Source organism: Rhizophagus irregularis, chromosome 4 (genome assembly GCF_026210795.1).
Source record: "Rhizophagus irregularis chromosome 4, complete sequence".
NCBI lineage: Eukaryota > Fungi > Glomeromycota > Glomeromycetes > Glomerales > Glomeraceae > Rhizophagus > Rhizophagus irregularis.
The window spans coordinates 1,686,284-1,712,918 of NC_089432.1; the positions used below are offsets into that span (position 1 = coordinate 1,686,284).

At 26.0% G+C, this 26,635-nt stretch overlaps 6 protein-coding genes across 6 annotated transcripts; all 6 read left to right on the forward strand.

Annotated features, from left to right (window-relative positions):
* Positions 1-841: 841 nt before the first annotated feature.
* OCT59_023739 (uncharacterized protein) lies at positions 842-2,820 on the forward strand (the record flags this gene model as incomplete). Its single annotated transcript, XM_066134922.1, has 7 exons — positions 842-895; positions 985-1,312; positions 1,445-1,458; positions 1,546-2,500; positions 2,573-2,611; positions 2,679-2,714; positions 2,777-2,820. 7 exons carry the CDS (start codon positions 842-844, stop codon positions 2,818-2,820), a joined length of 1,470 nt encoding a protein of 489 aa, XP_065991000.1.
* Positions 2,821-6,391: 3,571 nt separating this feature from the next.
* OCT59_023740 (uncharacterized protein) lies at positions 6,392-9,856 on the forward strand (the record flags this gene model as incomplete). The annotated part of the gene is made up of 6 exons (XM_066134923.1): positions 6,392-6,458; positions 6,552-8,454; positions 8,717-8,733; positions 8,812-8,943; positions 9,010-9,184; positions 9,256-9,856. The coding sequence occupies 6 exons, from the start codon at positions 6,392-6,394 to the stop codon at positions 9,854-9,856; spliced, it is 2,895 nt and encodes a 964-aa protein (XP_065991001.1).
* A 287-nt stretch (positions 9,857-10,143) lies between these two features.
* Positions 10,144-10,820, forward strand: OCT59_023741 (uncharacterized protein; the record flags this gene model as incomplete). Its single annotated transcript, XM_066134924.1, has 2 exons — positions 10,144-10,373; positions 10,457-10,820. 2 exons carry the CDS (start codon positions 10,144-10,146, stop codon positions 10,818-10,820), a joined length of 594 nt encoding a protein of 197 aa, XP_065991002.1.
* A 7,142-nt stretch (positions 10,821-17,962) lies between these two features.
* Positions 17,963-19,751, forward strand: OCT59_023742 (uncharacterized protein; the record flags this gene model as incomplete). Its single annotated transcript, XM_066134925.1, has 3 exons — positions 17,963-18,110; positions 18,191-19,639; positions 19,711-19,751. The coding sequence occupies 3 exons, from the start codon at positions 17,963-17,965 to the stop codon at positions 19,749-19,751; spliced, it is 1,638 nt and encodes a 545-aa protein (XP_065991003.1).
* A 2,005-nt stretch (positions 19,752-21,756) lies between these two features.
* OCT59_023743 (uncharacterized protein) lies at positions 21,757-23,682 on the forward strand (the record flags this gene model as incomplete). Its single annotated transcript, XM_066134926.1, has 6 exons — positions 21,757-21,874; positions 21,960-22,134; positions 22,195-22,753; positions 22,822-22,946; positions 23,025-23,273; positions 23,340-23,682. 6 exons carry the CDS (start codon positions 21,757-21,759, stop codon positions 23,680-23,682), a joined length of 1,569 nt encoding a protein of 522 aa, XP_065991004.1.
* Positions 23,683-25,488: 1,806 nt separating this feature from the next.
* On the forward strand, positions 25,489-26,172 carry OCT59_023744 (uncharacterized protein; the record flags this gene model as incomplete). Its single annotated transcript, XM_066134927.1, has 1 exon — positions 25,489-26,172. One exon carries the CDS (start codon positions 25,489-25,491, stop codon positions 26,170-26,172), a length of 684 nt encoding a protein of 227 aa, XP_065991005.1.
* Positions 26,173-26,635: the final 463 nt, after the last annotated feature.

Here is a 26,635-nt window from a genome sequence, read left to right on the forward strand (position 1 = left end):
TTTTTACGTCTCATCAAAGATTGGTAAGATTAATGCAAAGGTAATATGGAAGATATGGTCTCAATTCAAAAAATATATCTCTTAATACTCTTAATACATAATTAAATAAATATCATTTAAGAATAAAGATAAATAAATTTTCTTTTTGTTTTAAAATTTACTTGTTTTAAAATTGCGTAATAAATTTTTCAAGATTATTATTGATTTACGAATATACAATAAAATTTTCGATACTTCAATGTTAGATCATCATCATAATATTATCATCTCCATACGGATAATAGTATGAAATACCTTACATTTCTTTCATTTACCATATTTACTAGACAAGGTTCACTTAACCAATCATAGTACAATATTATTATTTATCTTCCTAACGTAAAGACAAAAAAAGCTTATGTGCGAACTATAATCTGCTGTATCTTGATTTTCATTAATTAAAATATATTAATTAAAATTTTTATTCCAAACTAATTTATTTTGATATATAATTTGGCAATGATTTTTCTATTATAGACTTATTTTTTTGAAAAATACAGAAAAAAAATTATATGATCTACATTACCAAAAATAATTTTACTTCGCATTTTTCATTTTAACCATTTCGGGTTAGATTTATTTTTTATGATGATCAGCTGCTGTTTACGAATTTTCTTTGTTACAAAAATATCAATTTTTGTATACAATAGTAGTACAAATAGTAATACAAATAAGTAATACAAATGTGCGCACTTCGTTCAATTTAAAATTTTTTTCTTTTGCCCATAATAATTCTGAAATTTATTTTTGAGTAACATTTATATTAACTAAAATTAAAATTATAATCCACAGCTCAATTAATATGGATGAAACCCCAAAAGATTTATGGGAGGATACTGATGAAAATAAATATCAGGTAATAGCAATTTAATATTTTTAATAATTATAATTATTTTATTGAATTTTTGTAGTTAAAAATATTAATAATTTTTTGTCTATTAAAAGCTTCATGCTACAATTCCTACTATTGATTCAACTATTGAATCAGAAAATGTAGATGAAAGAGTAGTTTATATAGGAGATTTAGAAAAAAGAAAACAAGCGTATGGAATATGTGGAGAATGTAAAGAACCTGGCACAGGATGGCGATGGTGTCAATCTTGTAATGCTAAAAGATTTAAAGATAACTTTAAAAATTGGACTAGTGGAAATAAAGATATTGATGAATTTATACAACAATCACAACTTAATGCTGTATATCATAAAAAATATCTTGAATGGATACCTTTTGAAAAATTTCAAAATATCACTTATATTGCGGAAGGTGGTTTTGGTAAGATTTATTCAGCTGAATGGCCTGAAGGAGATATTAATTATTGGGATATTGAAAATCAAAATTGGTATAGATATAGTTGGAGTAAATATGCATTGAAAAGTTTGAATAATTCTTCTGATATATGTTCAGATTTTTTAAATGAGGTAATTTAAACTTACTTTATCTTATATATAAAGATTGTTATTTGCATTTATTTATTAATAAAATTTTTCCTTTTTGATGATAATTAGATTAAATCTCATCTTCAGATTTATATTTATGATATTGTTCAATGTTTCGGAATTACTCAAGATCCAAATAATAAAGAGTATATGATGGTTATAGAATATTGTAATGATGGAAATTTGAGAAATTATTTAAATAAATCTGAAAATTATATAAATTATAAATCAAAAATTGATAAATTACAACAAATTGCAAGAGGACTTTTAGATATTCATAATTCTGAAAAAGTTCACAAAGATTTTCATTCAGGCAATTTATTAATAAATCATAGTGATCCATATATAAGTGATTTAGGAATGTGTCAACCAGCAAATATAAAGCAAACAGTTAAAGAAGAAGGAATTTATGGAGTATTACCATATATGGCACCAGAAGTTTTACGTGGACAACAATATACAAAAGCAGCAGATATTTACTCATTTGGAATAATAATGAATGAATTTCTTTCTGAAGAAATTCCTTTTAATGATATTCCTCATAATGAATTTTTAGCTATTAAAATATGTAAAGGACTTAGACCAACAATTTCTAAAGACATACCAAAGTTACTTGCAGATTTGATAATAAAATGTTGGGATGCTGAAATAAAAAATAGACCAACCACTAAAGAATTGTATCAACTATTAAATAAATGGTATGTTGAGACTAAAGATATTGAAGATAGAGATGATAGTGAAGATGGTGAAGATGGTGAAGATATTGAAGATAATGAAGATAGTGAAGATAATGAAGACGAAGATAGTAAAAATGGTAGCAATAGTCAAAAAAGTGAATTATATTTTCAAATAAAAGAATGTGATAAAATTAGAAAAGAAAAATTCAAAAACAGGTCAAATGAAGATAAATCCAAAAGCTTCAAAACGCATCCACAAGCAATTTATACTAGTAGACTTTTAAATTTCAAAAATCTTCCAAACCCAGTAAATTCTTCAGATTTATTATCTTTTCAATTCAGTTCTGGTAATTAAATTTAATTTTGTTTTATCATATAATCCATTTTACATTATTAATGTTATTTTTATTTTTTAATAGACACTAGTTATACTGCTCAATCAACATCAGCAAATCTAAGTAAGTATTCCCTTTATTATTATAATTATTTTATTTAAATTTATTAACGTTTAAATATAATATACAGTTTCAGAATGCTTAGATGTTCAATTAAGTGAATTAGGTAAGTTATTATTATTTGTAATTTTATTGATATTTCTATATCTAATTTATTATTTTTTATAGAACTAAATGAAATTTGTCAAGATGGTGAAGATAATTTTGAATGAAGTTTCTTTTTATGTGAAAGTTAAAGTTAAATAGTTTAAATATTAATTCGTGTATTGAAGTTAGTTTACTTCTATTTTCTTTCATTTATACTTTATAAATTTTTATAATATATAGTACATATAGATTTATTGAATTCTATATATATTTAAGAATATTCTATATAAATAAAGATTTTAAACATTAAACTGTAATACAGTAAGTATATTTGCAACTGCAAATATTCCGCTCAATGTATCTTTATTCTCAATGATAATTGTTACAAATTCTTAGTGAAATTTCATTTGATTATATCATTTTATGGGTAATAAATGGGTTTGGTTAATACTTAAGTAGTTAGACCAAGTTATCTAAAATTCATTTTTTTTTGAGATGAAAAGGATTATATCGCGATTAATCACATGATATTCTATCAAATTATATAAGCGTTAATAAGCAAACATGTTATTTTTTTCTTCACTTTTGATTTCCGCAATTAACCTAATTGATTTTATTTCGTAATATAAATCCTAATCTTTCAACTACCTCCATTCAAATCATTCCACCACATTTTGCTTTTGCATTAAACATAATAAGGTAACTTTGTTCAAAAAAAATTTTTTTTTTTTAGGAGAATGAATAAAATAAAGATACCTTTAGAAAATTAATTTGTAAATAATAACAAATAATATTATTTATAGTATTAATACCATAATCATCATTATTAGTGAATAATTCTTTATCAGAGGAAAAAGTATTATACATGAATATAAGTATGTATATATAAAAAGATAGGTTTGCTAAAATCGGTGGATATGAAAATTAAGAACATTGCATTGGATTATTTTGGATACTAGTGTCATAGACTCAGTGTATACCGTACATGATGATAACGATAGGAATTTTTGATATTATAAACATTATACATTAAAATAATCATTTTGGTTATCTTCAAGATTTTGTTCATACAATCAAACATTTGTAGTCGTATAATAATTGTGTTATTTGACGCATATTTCAAAGTTCAAATTATACTATAGCAGAAAGTGGATGAAATTAATTCAATATTTTTTATGTAAAACAATAGTATTTCAAAGGAAAACTAATTTTTTAATCAATCAATTGATCGATCAATGTTAGTAAATTTTAAATATCAACCTAATGCTGGCCGAAATTAATCATAGTGCGAAGTTTACTACTCGTAATACAAATTATCTCGAATCTTATGATTAAGTACATGATCAATTATGTGATAATTAATATTTTTTGGCCAATTAATTTCACTAGTCAAGAATTAGCCATCGGATTAGTGTCAATATCAATATCAATAGACAAAAGTATCAATAGAATCAAAAAATGAACTTATAATTATTTATTATATGGCGAAATAAAATGATCCCGGATTTAAGTTATTAACTAAACATCCTACATCCCCTCTTCTTAGAAGAAAAACTTTATTAAAATTAACCAATTTCAACTGCTGTAAAATAAAAGGTTAAAAAAGTATTTATTTTAATTTGTATCAATGGTTTTATATTTGTTCATGTTATTTTTTTTTATTATTACTATATCCATATTTTTGATGATGGAAATTTGTCCTTAAAGCTTCTCATGATTTATTTTTCGTAATTACAGTCAGAATTTGATGTAATGTCTATGCAATACAATGAATTTCACGATAAGGTCACCTTATTTATAGAAAGAAAATCTTTTGAAAATATAAATGTAGCGGTTCTTTGTAGATAGAATCAATACAATAATCTTGTACTGATTTCTTGCAACCAGGTAGGAAGAATAAATACAGCAAGAAGAACAATTTATCAATCCTGCTATTTTGTTCTTCAATTAAATAATCTTGAACGTAAGTACAGTACGTAACCAAATGATTATTCAAGTAGTAGCAAACAATAATCTAAGAATGTCTTCATCCAATTACTCAGTAAAATCAATTTATCAGCGTAAATATACTTTAAAATAACTAACATATTTTTTTTATTAAAATAATTTAAATAAATAATGTTAATATTAAATTATTTTAATTATTCACTCAAAATAATTAGGATAACATTTGGTTTATTAACAAAATTATATTTTTTTTCTTTGTAATCAAATCGTCTTAAAGAGTACCTTTGAAATAAGAACGAGCACGTAAAATAACTGTGTGTTCAAAATTCCTTAATATTTTAATTTGAATAATAACACTATAGTCGTCGTCATTATTTAATATATTAAGAAAAAGTCCTTTGAAAGATTGGAATGACTAATAGTTATTCATTCAGCATAAACTGTACACCAACTCTTTTTCTTTTAAAAAATGACATTAATATCTCATTTATATAGCAATTATGTTTGATGCATCGATAATATTAATTTTGAACTTCCAATTTATCAAAAAAAAAAAGTTAACTTTGATAGCAAAAAAAAAAATATCCAATTAAAATTTCATTAACCGGAACTGCGATGAAAATCTCTCAGATTGGCCATCGGAACGTACACATGACCCGATAATAATTATGGAATAGATCAGGCGCAAACGAATCACACGTCAAAATTATTTATACTAAACGTAACAGTTACACAAGACAAATTAAGTAAAATCAGTCATATGAGCGCGGGATTAATTTTTAAATTACTTTTTTACTCTCATCCTGGTTGATATAAACTTTTTTCCAATTTTATCAATTTAAGTATTATTATATAACCACGAGATTGAAGTTTATAATAATTAATGGTATGACCTTTATCATTACTAGATTTAAAAAATAATTAACATATGTAATCTGATATATAATGACAGTTTATTTAGGTTACGATAGAATTATTGTCTAATCATAATGATCCAAATGAGATTTTTTCAAAAATTTTTTTTATTAAAAATTTCCCTATTTGTAATAATATTATCAAATTTTTTTCATATTGAAACCCGCCCACTGCAATTTTCTGCAAGTACATGGCGCAAAATTTACATTTTACAATGCTGGGTGAAAATCATAGATAATTTAGGAAGTTTTAAATGATATAATAAATTTACGATTGAGAAAACATAAAATAAAAAGAAAATTGGGAATAACTTTTAACGTCACTTCTTAATTATAAACATAAATATAGCATTTTAAAACAATATTAAGCTTTTTTCGGACCAACTAACTGTGCACTGCAAGATTTTCATCCCGCCCGTTTTTAGAAGTAGGCGATTAATTTATGTCGATCTGTTTGCATACCATCACCTGTCGGGTCGGGCACTTGTTAAAAATAGGTGGGTGGCTGAAGTTTTGAGTACAAAAAGATGATCCTTTTAACACATAAGTGACATAACGATTGCCATAAATAATAATTACAATAATAATAATAACAATGAAAAATGTAAAGAATGATCTATCGTAAACAATGATTAAAACGAAATGTATACGATTTCATTGATAATAAGAAGGGTAGCAATATAATTATGCAATTTGTTGATTCATAATTATCTTATAAATATTGGGCATTGGTATTTATAAAAAATACTCTCTTCAGGAAAATTTTAAAAATTTCTTCCTATATTTTGATACAAGAAAAAAAACATGACAGAAGATCCAGAATTCGGGGACAAATATGGTGAAAATATTACTTTATGTGACCATTAGCCCAGATGGTTCGGTAGTAGCGACATTCAATCCATGTAAGTTATAAAAATATATCCAATCTTTTATTTTTTAAAAAAAAAGAAAATAAGAAAATAAAAAGGTAAATTCCTTTAAACTTATTTTTTCAGATGACCCTTCTATATTAATCACAAGAGTGGTGACAAATGATGCAGCAACAAGTGAAACAGTGATAAGTGAGGCAGTGACAAGTGACACAATAACAACTGAAGTGGTGACAAATGAAGTGGCAACAAGTGAGGCAGCTACAAGTAAAGTGATAACGAGTAAAGCAGTAACGCATAACAAGGCAAAAATACAAGTTGATATAAAAAAAATATTCGACAAGAAACCATCTAATATTATTGGATGGTCTTTAGCAGTTTCAGATATCGTGGACGATAAAAATAATATTGGCTTGGTTGCAATTTCTTGTATAACTGACAAAGACATGAATCCAAAAGGGGGCGAAGGCATGGATCCAAAGGGTGATGATGGAATGAATCAAAAAAACATGAATCAAAGAAAATATCAAATTTATTTCACTCTATTACGACCATTTATCAGTAATCAAAACTGGATTCTTCTTTATTATTTGTCGATAATTATTATAATACTTAGTAGTTATATTTACATTTATCTAATTATTACTATTCCCATTTGTATTCTTTTATTTTACGAATATTATTACACTCGTAAAATTCTAGTAACCGATATTAAGCAATTTCAACTATCTCATGCTTCTGGTGGAGGAATGATAAAACTTTTCAAATTTTCGTTTGACAATAGTAACGATATTAATGTTGAAAACATTCCTCCAATAAATCATCGTGGTGGAGTCGTTACCTTTTTAAGATATACTAAAAATTCCCAGAAGAAAAGTGCAACACTTATCTGCATGGATTATATGAGAATACAAAAGATTAAAATTAAGTTAAAATCAATTCAAAAAAGGATGCAATTTGGTTGCCGCAAAAATATTTCTGTATCAAAAGATGGGACCTACCTATTACCTGAAAATTTATTTGAAAAATTAGAGAGTATCAAGGATGCAAAACGTAATTGGAAATTTCTTTTAAAATCTAGGTATCAGGAATTTTTAATGATTGATACAAGCAACCATCAAAAAATAAACATTGAAATATATGATGTTAATAATTTACAATTAGTGAATGTTTTTTACAGGCATCGTGGAGAACAATGTTTGAACTCAAATGATAAAGAACCTGGAATTTTTGCAATATCAACTGATTCGAGATTATTTGCTTATTCTTATTATGGAAATAACGTTATTACACTTTATTTAATGGAAAATGGTCTGGAAATTGTTTCTAAAAGATTTGATAAAATTTATAAAATAAAATTTTTAGAATTTATTGAAAAAGATAAGAAACTATTCATTATTGGAGAAGACAAGGAGCATAATGTGAAATTTCACATTTGGATTATATCAGGATGTTTTAAAAATGATTTTCCTGTTTCTAGAGATGATATTAAATTATCAGGTAATGATATTTCTACTTTATTGAAATATGATGAATACTATCATACTTTAACAAAAGCAAATGGAAAAATAGTCACTCTTGAAAAGTATAATGAGGATCGATTTAAAGTACTATTAGATATACTACCTATAAAAAGAACGGCCTTTAGAGAAAATGACGTTGTGGCTGATGAGCATAATGAGCATAAATATAGATCAAGTGATCTGGAACCATGGAATAATAATGTTAATGATACAAGAACTATTCATGGTAGATTTCTCAACAATGACAGAAGATTTCTCTTTATTATTGGTCAAAATAGTATTCAAGTCTGGAAATCCAAATCTCCATATTTTATAGATTTTAACGATTTTCATAATTTTGAAGATTCCAATCTTGTATATATTTTAATAAGTGACAATATCAGGCCGGAGGCGGAAACTAAATTTCTAGTTGAAGATGATATGACTACTGTTATAACTCATGCATGTAAATCACTTGCTTATCTATATAGAAGTACCAAAAGTATCGATTCTAAAAAAAATCAAAAGTTTGTTAGTGGAATCATAAATATTATCAAAGATTTTATTAAAAGATACCCTGATAATTGGAAACTTATGGAGGTTCAACATCCTTTAATGGCATATCTTATTTATTCACGTTCATTTCCTTTAATAAAATACATTCTATTCGAAAATTACACAAACCTCAAAGTATATATAGTTCTTACCCATATTATGATGGTTTGGAATTACATAATGATTTGGAATTACAAAACAATTATTTAAAATCAGCTAATGATTTGACATTAGCTTTAAATTTTGTCAAGGTTAACATTTTTAAGATCTTTGTTATTTACTCTTATTAATTAGTGTACTGTATTATGACAATCAAATTTTCTTTATAGATCGGGATGCTGTGATGTTGGCGTATTTATTGGAATATTATTCTGAAAATTTTATGTCTCATATAGGTTGGATGCTTAATGTTACAAAAATACTTCCAGACTTATCAAAATTATCTAATCATGATTATTATGGTATGTACAGTTATAATTTGTTATTACTATACTTTTATTAAAAAATTTTATTATTTGTTTATACAGGTAATTATATGGATTCATTACTCTTTAAACCTTGTTTTGGAGAAATGAAGTATAATTTTCCGATTAAAAGATTTCAAAAATTATCAGTTTGCGAAAATACATTAAAAGTATATGTTCCAGTCACCGCGCTTATATCAACAAATCTTTCAAATATTTTGCGATATAAAAAAGTGAGGTATAGTATATCATTATTTTATCTATCTCATCATTTTAAATCTTCTTTATAATGTTTTTCCTTTGATGTAGACATGAAGAATTACACAATCTTTATATGGTTCCAATTACAAACTTTACAACTCATAATCATAATTCAAAAGTCGAAGTAAAATTCAAAAAAGAAATTATACATTTATTACGAATGATATTATTTCCACCTGGTTATAAGTCCCTAGAAGAAACATCTTTTAGTCCATTTCTTCGAATTAAAAAGAGCGAAAAAGCATTTTTTAGCATTCCGGCTATGGAAGCAGTTATAAATTCAAGATGGCCACAGGCAATGACATATTTGATGTTACCTTTAGGTTTATACGTTGCTTTTTTAATTCTATTCGACACTATTTCTTGGTTTTATTTAAGTGATGATCTTCCTTTATTTGCATCCATATTGGTAATGTTTTATTATATTGGAACGTATTTATTAGCAATTGAAATTAGGCAAATAATAAAGTATAGAACCAAATACATTACGATATTTAATGTATTTGATATAGGCAGTATCATTTTTGCTATAATTGTTGCTTCAATGATTCTAGCTAATAACATCATTGAAAATTATAGTATCAATATAGTAACAATTAATACTGATGTAATTGTTGGTCTAATATCAACGACTACATTAATTCTTTGATTGAAATGGTATGCTTAATAATCTTTATAAACTTTAATTTTTTAAACAATTTTATATTACTAACTATTTTTTTATTTCTTCAAGCTATTATTGTTTCGACTATTTTCAGTAATAGCAATAAATATATTTATTTTTGGAAATATTTTTAAAAAGATCATACCGTTTTTTACATTCATGATCATCCTTATAATCGGATTTGGTTATTCAATGTAATTTTGTTTTTACTTTTATTCTTATATATTAAATATGTTAAAAGAAATTAACTTTATTTATATTTTTAAATAGGTATGTTTTTTTTTGCGTATCCATCACTTCTTACTAAAGAAGATTTAACATCAACGGAAGCGAGTCAAGATAAACCTCTTGACACAATATGGGATGCCGTTCTTTCCATGTATTATTTAAACACAAATAATTTGGATGATTATAGTAATTATTGGCCATTCAAGTTATTAGTCTTTACTGCAAATATTGTTATAGTTCTTGTCTTATTAAACATGATTATTGCATTAATGAAGTAAGTATCAGCAATATTTATTAAGATGTATTTGTTTACAAATATTTATTTAACCTTCAACCTTTATACAAAAAATTATTTAGCGACACATTTAATAAAGCTAAGGAAGATAGTAATCTTGGACTTATGATGTATAGAACAGAACTTATTGATGATTTTGAAAGACTTGAAATTCCATTTATTAATTTCAAGTTATATAATTCACCATATATTTGTTATCTACAAGATCCTGACTTGATGAAAAAATGGATGGAAAAATCTCAAAAACTTAGGGAATCAAAATTATATTCATGGTTTGATGAGAGTGTTGACAATGACAACGTTAGTAAAGAAAACAGGACTTACTATGATAAAGTTAATTTTACACCTTGGTATGAACTTATCTCAGGTAGTAAAAATCAAGTTCCTTTTACTACACTCGAAGATCATGAGACACTTTGGTTCTAGTTTTTTTTTTTATTTTTTCTTATTTATTATATTAGGATGTATTTACTTTTGATGTATCTTTAATTTTTAAATTATTTATTTCAATAAAGAATCTATTAATGATACTTGACATTATTTAATTAATTTGAAACACGTATATTTCATATATACAATGAGTGAATGAAAAGTTTATTATTACAGTAACTTCATTATATTTTCCAAGATCTTATTGCATATTTTTGCTTAAAATTTTAAAATTTTTTATTTGATGATTATAGTTTGACAAATTTGTAATTAGATACAACATTTTAAACATTATTATGATATATAACACGCACATGTATAATAAATACAGTCAGCTTTATAACGAATTTCTTAGCACGTGACATCAGCCAATCAAAATATCAAATGCCTTCATTATAACGAATCGGTCAATTAAATTTCTTAAATTCTTTGAAATAATCTTATAACGGAACCCGGAGGGTTCGTTATATTGATATTGAATCATTCAAACCCTTCACCAAATTAGCAGTATTATTATATTTGTTCATTCTTCCTTAATTGTAATAACATGAGATGCTTTCCTATCTAATTTTAAAAATTTGGCTTGGAATTAAATTTATCTGTTATAAGGAGTTTAAATTTTGTATCATTTTATTATATCATCTATTTTCGCGTTTTATTACTCATAATTCATAATCTAAATAGTCGTCGTATGTAACATTATAAATTTAGTTAACCATAATTGGTATATCTTCACGTTATCACGCTATAATAGATTTTCCAGTATATAAGTCATCTTTTAAGAAAACTTTTTTATCAAAAAAAAAAAATACTTAAATACTTTGACAAAAAATATATCCTTCAAAAAAATATTTTTTCTCTTCAAAAAAAAAATATTCCTATTCAAAGACGAAGTTTATTTACGAAATATCGGGTAAAGTTTGTTTATTAAATAAAATTTTTAGTCGCCTCTCAAATAATGAAGCTTATTGTATTGCGTTTCTTTTCTTTTCTTTTTTTTCTATAAAAAAAAAATAATAATAATAAATAAATAAAAAGGTAACGAAATGACTGCTAAATTATTTGAATATAATATGTCTTTTATGGCACCTTTTGGAACGTTAAACTTCGATAACTATGATTATATGGACTCTGAAAGTGATTGTGATTCTACTAGTTATTATGTAAGTAGATCAAATCGATCTTTACGCTTTTCTTTTGGTTTATTTATCATATACTTTTTATTTTTTGAAGGCTGATAGAGAATATAGTGACGACGATTTAGAAGATAGCGAGAGAGACGATATTAGCGACGTTTATATTAAAGAAGAAGTTATTGATACAAGTAGTGACAATATAGGAAGCTATGATAATTTCTCGGAGAGAAGTATTGAAGATGATTTATATGCTCGAAATAGTTTTCCCAACTATGATTTTGATATGGTAGACAATAATAACAGCGATATTGACATCTACGACGAACCTGTTATAATCAAAATGGAAAATTCTTTACCTTTTGGCTCCGAGAAACAGGATTCAAATTTTGTTGATCACTACATTGGAACAATTCAAGCTCAGAATCCTAATAGCGAGTTGAGTGATGAAACTGTCAGCATTAAGATGGAGACAAGTGGTGATGAAACTGTTTGTGTCAAGACGGATTCACGTGAATTTTTTAACGGTTTGGAAGATGATTTACCTGACAACACAATTAATAAAATTAAAATTCGATCATGTAAATACTCTAACTGTGAGAAAGGAGATGTACATGAAAATGATCGACCCGTTGAAGATTTATGTGACAACACACTTCATAAAGTTAAAATCAGGCCATGTGAATATTCCAATTTCAAGAAAAGAGATGTACATGAAAATGAACAATCCGTCGAAATTAAAATTGAGTCATTTGAAGATTTAAAAAGTCTGGAAGAGTTTTTACGTTATGATGAAGCTGTTAGAGCTAAAATGAGTTCAAATGAACCGTTTAGTGAAAGTATTATTAAAATGGAGCAAACTGAGTATTGTCCATCTTTCGATAGCTTGGAAGAATTTTTACGTTATGACGAAACTATTAGAGCTAAAATGGAATCATGTGGAAGATCCTTTTACGATGAGGAAAGGAATTTAAGCTCCAATAATCAAACTGTTCACGTTAAGATGGAACCATATGAACCTTTTTACGGCGAGGAAAGAAATTTAGACGATAATAATCAAACCGTTCACGTTAAGATGCAATCATATGAACCTTTTTATGGAAATGAAAGAAATAATAATTCTGTTCACATTAAGATGGAACCATATGAACCTTTTTACGGAGCAGAAAGAAACTTAACGTTAAGGGATAATAACCAAACTGTTAACATCAAGGTGGAACCATACGAACCTATTTCCAACGAAAGATATTTAAGCGATAATTATCGAGCTAAAATTGATTTAACTAAGCAAAAAGAATTTCAAGACAGTTTAGAAGAGTTTTTACGTTATGATGAAATCATTGGAGTTGAAATGGAGCCATACGGATCTTTTCACAATGTCAACGTAGATAGCACTGAAAAGGAGTTACGTGAATTTTTTAACAATGAGGAATATTTAAGTGATGATAGTTATGAATCTTCTAATGGCAATGGTGAATACTATAAGATTTTTAACGAAAATTTGAGAGACGGCGCGACTGTTAATATTAAATCACACAAACTAATTAGAAGTGAGGAATTAAATATTGACGATAGCATTTTATCTTATGTTAATGTTGAAAGCAGTGATAATTGCGCAGATTTTGTAGACAAGCAAATGAAGGAATATAATTTACCTGATTATAATAGCGGTAATGCATATTCAGGTTTTGAAGGCAATAATAATATTGCCAATAAAATGATGGACAATTTTGAAATCAATCACCACTTTTGGAATTATGTACCATTCTTTGATATATATTCTACGGCTTCACGACAATCTTCAAAAAGGAAATTTGAAAATGATATTTATGAAGAACAATATAGTAGGGATTTATTATCTACAACTAAACAACATGCATATAGGACATCACTGAATGAAACAACAGGAGAGAGTTCACAAAAAAGATGTCGGTTAGCATACCGCATGAACGAAAGACCATACAAATGTAATTGCGGAAAATTATTTAGAAAGTCTGCAAGTTTAAACAGACATCAAAACTTAATTCATCATAAACATTAATATTGCCAGTATGGATTAGAAGAATTTATTTAAGAAATTTGTATATTATTTATTAATTAATGTATTGCTATTCTAAGTAAATTTTTTATTTTATTTTTAAAACAAACAAATAAAAGGAAAATTAATTATGTTCATTAAAAAAAAAGTCCGATTAACTTTTGTGAATTATTAATGGAAATCCTTAATTTTGATGACTTAATCATTATTGCACGCAATATTATTATTTTTGTTATCTAAATTTACAAATTTTAATCTCATACACATTAAAAACAGATAATTGTAAATCTATGTACAGTATGACTTTGTAAAATTCTAGAACTTAACATATTAATACTAAGCAAATTGTATTGTTACTCATACATTAAACAATTGTTTTAATTTAATATAATAAAAAATAAAAATTGAAGTATCAATAAAGAAATAAAAAGCATACTAGTATATATTTAATGAGTGATACGGAAAGTTGTGGAGTCCGGTGGGGATGATGAGTGGAGTACGGTCCTATGTGACAGTTTACTCAAGTGATAAATAACACGATGGGCTAAACACGTGATTCAGAGTGGCCGAGATACTATTCATCACCTGAGTACGCTTCACACCCTTTATGTTACACACCGCCAAATGTCACCGTACTCCACAACTATTCGTCTCACCTATATTTAATCGTCCGAATTAGTACTGTATATATCATTACGAAAGGTGATGCAAAAGTTACGTTATTGATGCATTATTAAGTAAAATAACTACTCATGCGATATCTGTTTATGCATAAATAATATTAACAGATAATAAAATGATTTTTATATTAGAAATTGTAAAATTATTATTTTAAAAGAATGTAATAGATAAGTAGATTATTACTACTAATACTCTTATATTACAGAAACTTAATTAAATTATTATTGCGTAGATATTTTTGACGCATTACGTCATTTGATTAAATATCACATATATTAATCTTTATAGGTAAATAAATAAGCTTATATAGTTCATTTATTATTTTTTTTTATCTCATGTTTACTAATTGGTCGCCAGTGATTTTTTTGATGATCTATTCATGCCTGTAATTTTTCTGATGATTTTTTTCATGCTCACGTGTTTTTATAGTTTATTTATACCTTTCCCACTCCTTCATCACTGGACGGTAGCCTCCAATGAGATAAAAGAGTGCGCCGTGAAAATCATTGACATTCATGACTCCCCGTGAAATAACTATTACTTATGGAACAATTGGAACATGATCTTGGACGTCTGCATAATAACACAGTTATTAGTAATTAAATTTAAAATTAAATAGTAAAAATAGATAAATAGATAATGAACCCTATTTTATAAACAAATAAATTATAGTATACTTTTTTAAATATAATAATTATTTTTAAAATTTTCAACTTTATTTTATAATTTTTAACTTTCTAATTTTTTAATTTTCAGTTTTCAATTTTTTTATTTATGGTACTTTAAAAGTATTAATCGCGCATGCGATACCTCCTTTTGGAAATTTAATATACCGATCATTACCGATCATTTCCATCATTTCCATTTATCTCATAATCAGCATATTGAATTCCGGAGGTCGCTCTCTTAATTTATCCAGAATTTTGAAATTTGTGTTCTTATACGTATTCTAAAACATATTGAAAGAAGCAATGTGAAATGAATATTACACAAATACCTATGGCATAAATATATTTCATGTTTACTATTGAACATTCAATTTCGCCTCAAATTAAGGTCATTATTTTTTGCTTAAGACAGCAAAGTGAATCTTTGATGAGTTTAAAATGAGTATATCCCTACAGAATACAGTCCACATTTCTTAATATTAAAAATGTCGTCTCATTACTTCATATAATTCTTTTTGTTCTGTTTTTAAGTAATTCTGATGTTTTAAATCGTCATCATCTTTAAATTTTCAATTTTATATTCATCTATGTTCAAATGCTTCAACTCTTACATGAATTGTTTCATCATGTACTAGTACTACTTATTATTAATCTACCAGCTTTTTTTCTTGAAACTATAGCACATCCACTTCTGCTAACCTTTATCCTTCCTAATCGTATCATTTGATCAAGATATTGAAATTACTTGTACTTTATTGGCTCTGGAATTTTCTTCATGATTTATAATAAGCTAATTTGAATGGTTTCGACACCTCTTGATACTTCATTGTTTTGTTATAAAAAAAGATAAATTTGGAATCTAATAATATTTGTTAAATTAAAATAAGAAGTTTATATATTCTTTAAATTATTTTCGTTATTACTCTCTCTATATAATCTCACCAAAATTTTTTGCAATATATTCATTATACAGTTCTTAGAATTTATTTTCTTAAATTTCTTTAAAATTCAAATATTTATTCATACAATTGTACAATAAAACTTTCTATTTGTTTAAAAACTTTCAATATCTTCTTCAAAAAATAATTTTTTAAACTGTAAAATACACTCAATTTAAATTTTCTTCAATCCTTTCCGTAAGATTAGTAATTTTTCTTTTATTTATCAGAGTATTCATTCTTTCTTAATGTATTTCTTTAGCTTTTTTTATTATTGTATGAGCTACAAATTGTATAGCTGATTTATATTTGGAAGGATTGAAAGAGGAGTTAAAGTTTCCAAATCATTCATACGTTCAACGATGCCGTTAGTAATATTAGTATTAAACTCAAATCACACTTCCTCAGTGATGTCAATCTGTAACGTCACTTACTCACTCGAATACCTTATAAAATGTCCTTATAATAAATGTAATAAATGTGTAAATTTTTTTATATCAGGTGACCATAATAGTTAAGTTCAAATAATTTTAATAACGGACCCAAGTTCACATGACTGCACTAAAATTGACATGTAAGATAATCATCGGACTGTGCTCCATAAGGTATACCGTTAATATCATGAAAATATATTTTGTACGACAAATAATTTAAATGATTTCTAAAAGAGATTTATTTATATTGCTAAATATTTTTCCAAACTTGGCATTTAATTAAATTAATCCAATAAATATTAAAATCTCACATGTACTAACAAGAGGAAATTTAATTACTATAAGAAAATGAAGTAAAATTTTAATTGATAGTTAATTGGAAAACTAGCAGTTTTATTTGAATCATTATAATGGTAATTATTTACAATTTATTTTTTGTATATTTTAATTTAAAACCCTTTGAATAAATACAATATAGGCAATAAATAAATATATTGTGACAATTTCTGAAAAGTTATCATACCACTAATATTTTTCTGGTTTATAAATCCATTACAGAAGGAAATTTCTGCTGTCAATCTGATATGATCTGCGATAAATAATTAAAATAAAATAGTCGCAAGTGTCGCGGGATAGTTCTTAATATATCAAATATATATATATGTTTATCAAGAAGCATATACTATATCAAGATCGATACTTTTGCAACGTTACCTTTGATTTTTTTTTTACAATAGAAAAGAGTCAGGTCCGAAATTAATAATGAACAAATTTGTGTAGCCATATATATACGTCCATCCTAATCAAATAGAAATAGTAAAAAGAACGAACTTTTTTTAAAAAAAAAACTCGTAATGATGATACAAAAGGAAAGCCATTTAAGAAAGTGGTAAACTTATTACCAAAGTATTTAATTGTTCTTAGAATTAATGGTTAATTATAAAAGTAAACTCAATTATGGTTACAAAGCCGTATCTTGCTGAAACGCCGAAGTCCGAAATTATTTCAATGAATTAATTTACTTAATAGCCGAAATTATATCCAAAATTATTTGAATTCTTTAACCTAAAATATACTAAATTGCATAGTTATTTTAAATTCTTTTATATAAAAAATATTTCAAATCCGAAATTCTTGCGAAATTACATTTTTTCAAAAATCAATTTAAAGGCCATCTATACATACTGTATGACAACATTTTCTTCGTGAATTTATTTTTTTATATTGTGATATAAGAAAAGGAAAACATGGACGAAATCGAGATTGAAATAGACGAACGCATAAAAGAAAGTGAATCTGTTGATGATCTGGAAAGTGGGAACCATACAAATGAAGAAAAAATTAATCATATAGCAGTTAGCCCAGACGGTTCGATTGTAGCAACGTTTAATCCAGGTAAGTTATAATATTATTTTATGTATCAATTTTTATATTAAAAGTATGAAGTTATATTCCTCTAAACTTATTTTTTTCAGATGGTACTTCCATATCAATTGCAAAAGTAGCAACAAATTACAAGGCAAATAAACAATTTAATATAAATAAATTCAAAAAACCAACTAATATTCTTGGATGGTCTTTAGCAGTTTCGGACATAATCGATACTGAAAGTGAAACTTGTTTGGTTGCAATTTCTTGTGTAACTAATAATGACATAAATCTAAAAGAAATTGAGGAAGGCAGTCTTCGAGAATTATATAGATCATTTCAAATTTTTATCAAAAAACAATTATCATTCTGGGATTCCCAACTCTTTTTAATCTTATTATTTATTTCATATATTGCTATCTCTACTTTTATCCCTACTTTTATTTTGAATTTTGACAGCACCTTTGATAAATCAAATCTTTTCTTTTACCTGTTTTTTGTTATCATTACCATTTGCACTCTTTTCTATTACGAATATACTCACATTCGTAAAATTCTAGGAACCGATATTAAACAATTTCGATTATCCTGTACTTCTGGTGAAGGGATGATAAAACTTTTTATGTATTCATTTAACAATGATGATAATAACAATAACGATTATAACAACAATTCGATATGTCATATTGGTGGAGCACTTACCTTTTTAAAAAATTCTAAAAATTCATTAAAGAATGTTGCAACTCTAATTTGCATGAATTGTGTAAAAATACAAAAGATTAATGTCAAATTGAACAAAAATATCTCTATATCAAAAGAAGGTACCTATTTATTACCAGAAAATTTATTTAAAAAATTAGAAAGCATTGATGATTCAAGACGCAATTGGAAATATCTTTTAAAATCTAGGTTTCAGGAATATTTAGTGGTTAATACAAGCAATTACCAAAAAATAAATATTGAAATATATAATGTAAATAATTTACAATTAGTGAATGTTTTTTATAGGAATCGTGAAGAAAACCTTTTAATTACAAATGATAACGAACCTAGAATTTTTGCGATATCAACTGATTCAAGATTATTTGCTTATTCTTATGGAGATAAAATTATTACACTTTATTTAATGGAAAATGGTCTTGAAGTTGTTTCAAAAAAATTTGACAACATTTATAAAATTAAATTTTTAGAATTTATTGAAAAAGATAAAAAATTATTCATTATTGAAGAGAATAAAGAACATGATGTGAAATTTCATATTTGGATTATATCAGGATGTTTAAATGATTATTTTTCTATTTCTAAAGATGATATTGGTTTATCGGATAGTAATATCCCTACTCCGTCAAAATATGATGAGCATTTCTACTATACTCTGGCAAAAGCAAATGGAAAAGTTGTTTTTCATAATAAAGATAATGAGGATCAGTTTAAAGTTGTACATGAGATAATTACAAAAAGGACAACCTTTGGAGAAGACGACACTGTAGTTGATGAGCATGAATATAAATCATATGATCTAGAACCATGGAATAATAGTACAAAGAATGTTCGAGGTACAGTGCGGTACCTCTATAATAGCCCTATGAAAAAAAATCATCCAATTTTTGTACAATATTTGTTCAAGTCCGTATGGAAATTGTACAATTATTGCAGATTTTTGGATAAAAATAGCTATGAAGTTTTTCATAGCATATTAAAAGTATGCAATTTTTGTACAACTTAAATTTAGGATATAGAAAATGTTCAATTTTTGTGTGATCTTTATACAACTTAAATTTAGAATACAGAAAACATTCAATTTTTGTACAATAAAAATTGTGATTATTGTACAACCCCTATGAAAAAAAATCATCCAATTTTTGTACAATATTTGTTCAAGTCCGTGTGGAAATTGTACAATTATTGCAGATTTTTGGATAAAAATAGCTGTGAAGTTTTTCAAAGCATATTAAAAGTATGCAATTTTTGTACAACTTAAATTTAGGATATAGAAAATGTTCAATTTTTGTGTGATTTTTATACAACTTAAATTTAGGATACAGAAAACATTCAATTTTTGTACAATAAAAATTGTGATTATTGTACAACTTGAAAATAGACTTAAATTTAGGATACAGAAAGCAATTTTTAGGTAATCCTACTATACTACTTTCCATCTTACCTGTATGGTTACATTTGACCACTTTTAGGGTCGAATTAAGGTTGCTTGTCTAAACCTCTTCAAAATCCTACGATTAGTTTCGTCAAAATTTTACTATAGATTTATTATAGTTTCGGCAGAGTTTCGGCAGTTTCGGCATTTATAATAAGTTTCGGCAGTTTCGTCTTTCTCCAAAGTTTTGCCAGTTTTTTAATATAACTTTAATATAGTTTCGGCAGAATTTCGCTTTTCGGCGAAACGCCATCTTGCCTAAACCCCTAGGTTTCGGCAAGCAACCTTAGGTCGAATAGACCACTTTTAACCATTACAAATAGATTTTCCTAAGTAAAGTGATTTATGCAGTAAGGTTACACAAAATTCAACTGCATATTTGCTTATAAACGGGCATCTTCCGGACCCATTGGTGAAATTTTTGTATCATCTTGTAACTAAAAAAAAGTCAAAAACTTTTTATTAGGTTACACAATTAGTTCTGACCGGAATTATAATTTGGCCAGAATTATGCGGTAAAAATCAACTCTTAAAATTATATATGTTGATCACGTGATCTGATCGTCAAAATAAATATGATGACGCGAAATGTTTTTGTTTATGTTTTTTTAACCTTTTAACTTTTCTTCAACTTTCTTTTAAAATATTAAGTAAGAAAAACTTGTGTTCTTTATTTTTTTATTTTCCTAACTTTTTACATTTTAATGTTATTAACTTGCTTTCTTCACTAACTTCATACTTTTTTTTATTACTAATACTAATAATTTACTTTTTAACACTACTAATTTGCTTTCTTCACTAACTTCATACTTTTTTATTACTAACACTATTAATTTACTTTTTAACACTACTAATTTGCTTTCTTCACTAACTTCATACTTTTTTATTTAATACTAATAATTTACTTATACTAATAATTTACTTTCTTCTTTGATACTACTAATTTACTTTCATGTTACTAACATACTTTATTTTATTTTATTTTCTTACAAATTTTTATATTTATGATTATATCAAATTCAGTATTTTATTTATGAAATATTGTGTATATTTTTTATATTTTAAGTCAATAAAAAAAATTCATAATTTCACTTTATAAATTGCCTGTTATTACTGTAAAATTTAACCTATAATTCCTAAAATATGGCCTAAAATTTGGCTCAAAAATCACACAATAATTGTATAAATTCAGGTCAAAAATAGGATAATTATTGAATGAATTACCATGCAATAATTGTGTGATTTATTGCAATTTTTAGCACAATTATTGTATGGTCAAATATACAGAAATCGTAGTGAATTTAATTGAATGATTTTTCAACAAAAATCACACAGACTTTTTTCATAGGGTATAATGATTTGGAGTTATGTGATGACTTGGAATTAGAAGACACGTATCTAAAATCGGCCAATGATTTGACATTAGCTTTAAAATTTTGTCAAGGTAACATTTTTAATTTCTTTGTTATTTACTATATATTTTGACAACCAATTTCATTATTAGATCGAGATGCTGTTATGTTAGCATATTTATTAGAATATTACTCTGAAAATTCTATGACTCATATTGGCTGGATGATTAATGTTACAAAAATACTTCCAGAGTTATCAGAATTATCTAATCATGATTATTATGGTATAATAATGTATTTGTTATTCAATTAATATTATTATATGTATATATATTTCATTAAAAAAGATATTATTTTTTATTCATATAGGTAATTATATGGATTTAATACTCTATAAACCTTGTTTTGGAGAAATGAAGTACAATTTTCCAATTAAAAAATTCCGAGCGTTATCAGTTTGTCAAGATACATTAGAAGTATATGTACCTCTTACTAATCTTTTATCAACAAATTCTTCGGATCTTTTTTTATATAATAAAATGAGGTATACATCATATAATCTAATTAATTTTAGATCTTTTACTGATGATATTTCTTAATACAGGGAGGATATATTGCCCAATACTTATATGGTTCCACTTCCAAATTTTACAACACATGATGCAAAAATTGAAGGAAAATCCAAAAAAGGAATTATACCTTTTTTGAAAAAAACATTTTTTCCACCTGGCTATAAGAACTTTGGAGACGAAAAATTTAGCCCATTTCTTCAAATTAAAAAAAACGAAGAAGTATTTTTTAGCATTCCAGCAATAGAAGCAGCTATAAATTCAAGATGGCATCAAGCAATGGCATATTGGATAAGACCATTATGTTTATATGCTATATTTTTAATTCTGTTTGCTATTATTCTTCAGTTTTACAAAGTACAAGATGTAACTGAATTTACGCAAGTCGGAAGCGGAATATTTTATTATATTGGATTATATCTATTAGTAAATGAATTTATGCAAATAAGGAAGTATAAGGTCAAATACATTACAATATTTAATTTATTTGATCTAAGCAGTATTATTTTGGGTATGATTGCCGTTTCTTTGGATTTTGTTTTTTTCGTACCCATTATTTATACAGTAGTTACATTGATACTTTGGATTGAAATGGTATGGTTTATGACTTTTGGATACTAATTTTTAATAATTTTACATTAATTTATCTTTACTTTCTAAAGCTCTTATGGCTTCGATTATTTTCAGTAATAGCCATAAATATTTTTATTTTTGGAAATCTTTTGAAAAAGATCACACCATTTTTTACATTTATGTTTATTTTAATAATTGGATTTGCGAATTCAATGTAATAGTATTCTTGTTTTTATTGTTATATTAAGCATGATATTAAAGAAAATTAACTTTATTTTATATTTATATGCAGAATTTTTCTTCTTGTAACCCCATCAAATTTAACTTATACATTAGAAGATAAAAATGCAGAATATAGTTTCACAGGTCCAATTCAAGATAATCCTGTTGATACAATATGGAATGCTATACTTTCCATGTACTATTTGAGTACAATTAATTTGAATAGTTATAGCGATGATTCGCTATTTAAGCTATTTATTTTTGTTGCTAATGTTGTTATAGTTCTTGTTCTATTTAATATGATTATTGCATTGATGAAGTAAGTAATATATTTACTAAATAGTATTTGTTTAAATGCTTATCTGACCTTTAAATTTATGTTTAGTGACACATTTAAAAAAGCCAAAAATGATGGTAATATTGGACTTTTGATGTACAGAAAAGAACTTATTGATGATTTTGAAAGACTTGATATTCCCTTTAATAAACTTCAACTACATGATTCACCATATATTTGTTATCTTCAGGATCCTAACTTGATGAAAAAATGGATGAAAAAATCTCAAGAGCTTAGAAAAACAAAATTGTATTCATGGTTTAAAGAGAGTGTTGATAAAGAAAATATAACTTATGATGGAGTTGACATTACACCTTGGTATAAACTTATTTTAAGTAATGAGAATCAAGATTCTATATCAACTCCTGATCATATGACACTTTGGTTCTAGTTCTTTTACTTTTATTTTTATACTTAGATTATATTGTATTTATTTTGATGTACTTTTTATTTTATTATTATTTATTCATTAAAGAATTAATTAACATGATATTATTTGATTAAATTTTAAAATAAATCTTTATTTTGTTCAATCTCTATATATACGAAAGTATGAAATTAAGTATATTTTAAATATATTTTAAAGTATACTTTTAGTGTATAAAAATATACTTTACTGAAACCCATGAAATCGCGACTATGTAGTAGCCATTGTAATGCCGTAGTATATCTAGTAAATTTATTAATTGTGAGGCGCAGTATTACATTTAGTCTTAGTGTATAAAATTTTAACTTATTTTTATTTTTATTTTAATTGGACCGAAAAGTCGTTAAACTATTAATCATGAGAATCAAGGATAATTGGTCTGTGATGACCTTAAACTATTAGTCACGAGATTTAAGGATAAATGAAGATCCGAAAGATACTAAATTGGATGAAATCAAGTGATCTGAGGTGTCAAGTGATTAATTTGTTGATCACTACGTTAATATTATAAATCATAATTCAGGAGTTCATGATGATCAAATGGATACAAAATTAAGATAATGGAAATACTTTAAGATAATGGAAATACTTTAAAATAATGGAAATACTTTAATAATTTAAATCCATGAATCGAAATTATGAATTTAGTTACACAAAAACAAACATAAAAGGGCGTGAAGATCAACTATTGAAAAAATAGAGAAATTGGACGAATTTTGTTATGAATTATTTATTTTGTTATTTAATGTTATTAAACCAAGCATATTATTGTATTTATTTATATTATGAATAAAGAGTCATTTTGTTAATACCTGAGGTGGCAAACATAATTCTCTATGGGCTCAGGTGTTACAAGTGGTGCATGCTCCGAGAAAGGAAAAGTGATCATCCTCACATGATCACTACAGGTTATAAGTACAGGATCTCTGAGAAAAGAAAATGATCACCCCCACGTAATCATTAGAAGTTACAAATAAAGGATCGACGAAGTTAAGGAATTATAAAATTAAAAGTTCTAAGTCTTGGTTAAAAAAGAATTTAAGGTGTATTAACGTTAAATTTTAATAAAATAAAGTTAAATATTTTTAAGGATACGTGAAAATAATGGTTACCAAGGTAAAAGGTATTAATTTGGGTGAGTATGACCATAAATGTATAAAGAGATAATGTTAAAAATTAAATTTTTGATCTAACTTGACCACCGGCTGATAAGTCAATGAAAAATTATTATTGCAATAATTTTCATACATATGAACCAAATATGTATGGTAGTAATTGATTATCAAGGGAAATGCGAGGCTAATCAAGTTAGAAGGGGTTTTAATAGAATATTGTAAATAAGTTCCATGAATTAAGGATTAAAAATAATTTTTATAAATAATTGAGGTTAAGTTAAGGATAAAAAGTGTACCCAAAAACCGACACTATAAATACGATGGTAGGGTAATTCTGTGTGAACTCAATTGAGGTTTTCTGTGTGATCAATTGAGAATAGTTCTGTGTGAGCTTTTTCTGTGTGAACTCAATTGAGGTTTTCTGTGTGATCAATTGAGAATAGTTCTGTGTGAGCTTTTTCTGTGTGAACTCAATTGAGGTATTCTGTGTGATCAATTGAGAATAGTTCTGTGTGAACTTTCAAAAACAATTCTGTGTGAGGGTACCCAAGAAGAATCATGATTAACGTTAACGAAAATAAAAATAATATTTGCTGGACAAATATATTCAAGGAAAGTTATAAAAAGGTGAGGAATTCGATCTCTCACCCATAAAATGGAATACAAAATCAATTTAACAAAAGAGGATTCAGAAAAATATTTGTGTAAAGGAAAAGGAATTAAATTAAAAATTTATAATGAAGACAATAAGGCCATCAGTCTAAAGACCATCTATGATGTTAGACCACCCAAGAAAAAGAAAAAGAGATGTTTGACCTGTGATAATAGAGAACATGTGAAAAGGACCAAAAGTGAGAATAAAGTGGAAAGATTTATAAATGAATTGTTGACACCGGTAAATGTGGAAGACCTATTGATACCAGAAATACAAAATGTAGAAATTCATGATGTTGAAAAATTAGTAGAAAGATACATCAGTCTTGGAAATACAAATGGTAAAAACATCTTAATATGGTACAATATTGGACAAATTTTTGAACGAGAAATTAAAGCAAGAATAAATCAAACAAAGCCAGACCAGACAGCTAGAGAAGAATTATATGATGAAATGATGGAATTTATAGTTAATGAAAGTACTGATGAAAAACAAAAGAAGAAGGAAGCATTAAGGAAAAGGATGCAAGGAGCTATAAAAATATATAAACTTTTTACTGAAATTGGTCAAGATAAGATATATAGAGTAAAGGAAACATTTGTAACGACTATTATAAAATTGACAAATCCGGAAATACAACAAATAATCGGACAAATCAAATATGGATTCACACTTCAACCTTAGGTTGGAAAATTTTATGGAATATAAATTTATTTGTACAAACCTGTAAACTACCATACTCAGTAATGAACAAATGAGGTAAAGGCAAGCCCAGTATAGGTCAAATAAAATATAAAAGAAGGATAAAAAGTAAAAGACGTGAAAATTTTTAGAGAATTTTATTAAAAATGGAATGGTACCATGTTTGGAACGCTGGATATATAAACCATAAACAGGAACATGACCTAGGAGTGATAGAACCAGAGGAATGTTTAGCATGTGAAATATGTAACCCAATAGAAAGAGAAGTATCAGCGGCATTCAAGAAATTTTGGGATGTTTTATTTAAATTCGAGGATACAATACTAATGTACAATAATGTAACACATAAAGAATTATTGAATTTATTAAGTATGGACAATAGAGAAAGGGAGGATACAATACATAAAGGAAAATGTAGGAATATAGTAGATAGAATAATTGAATC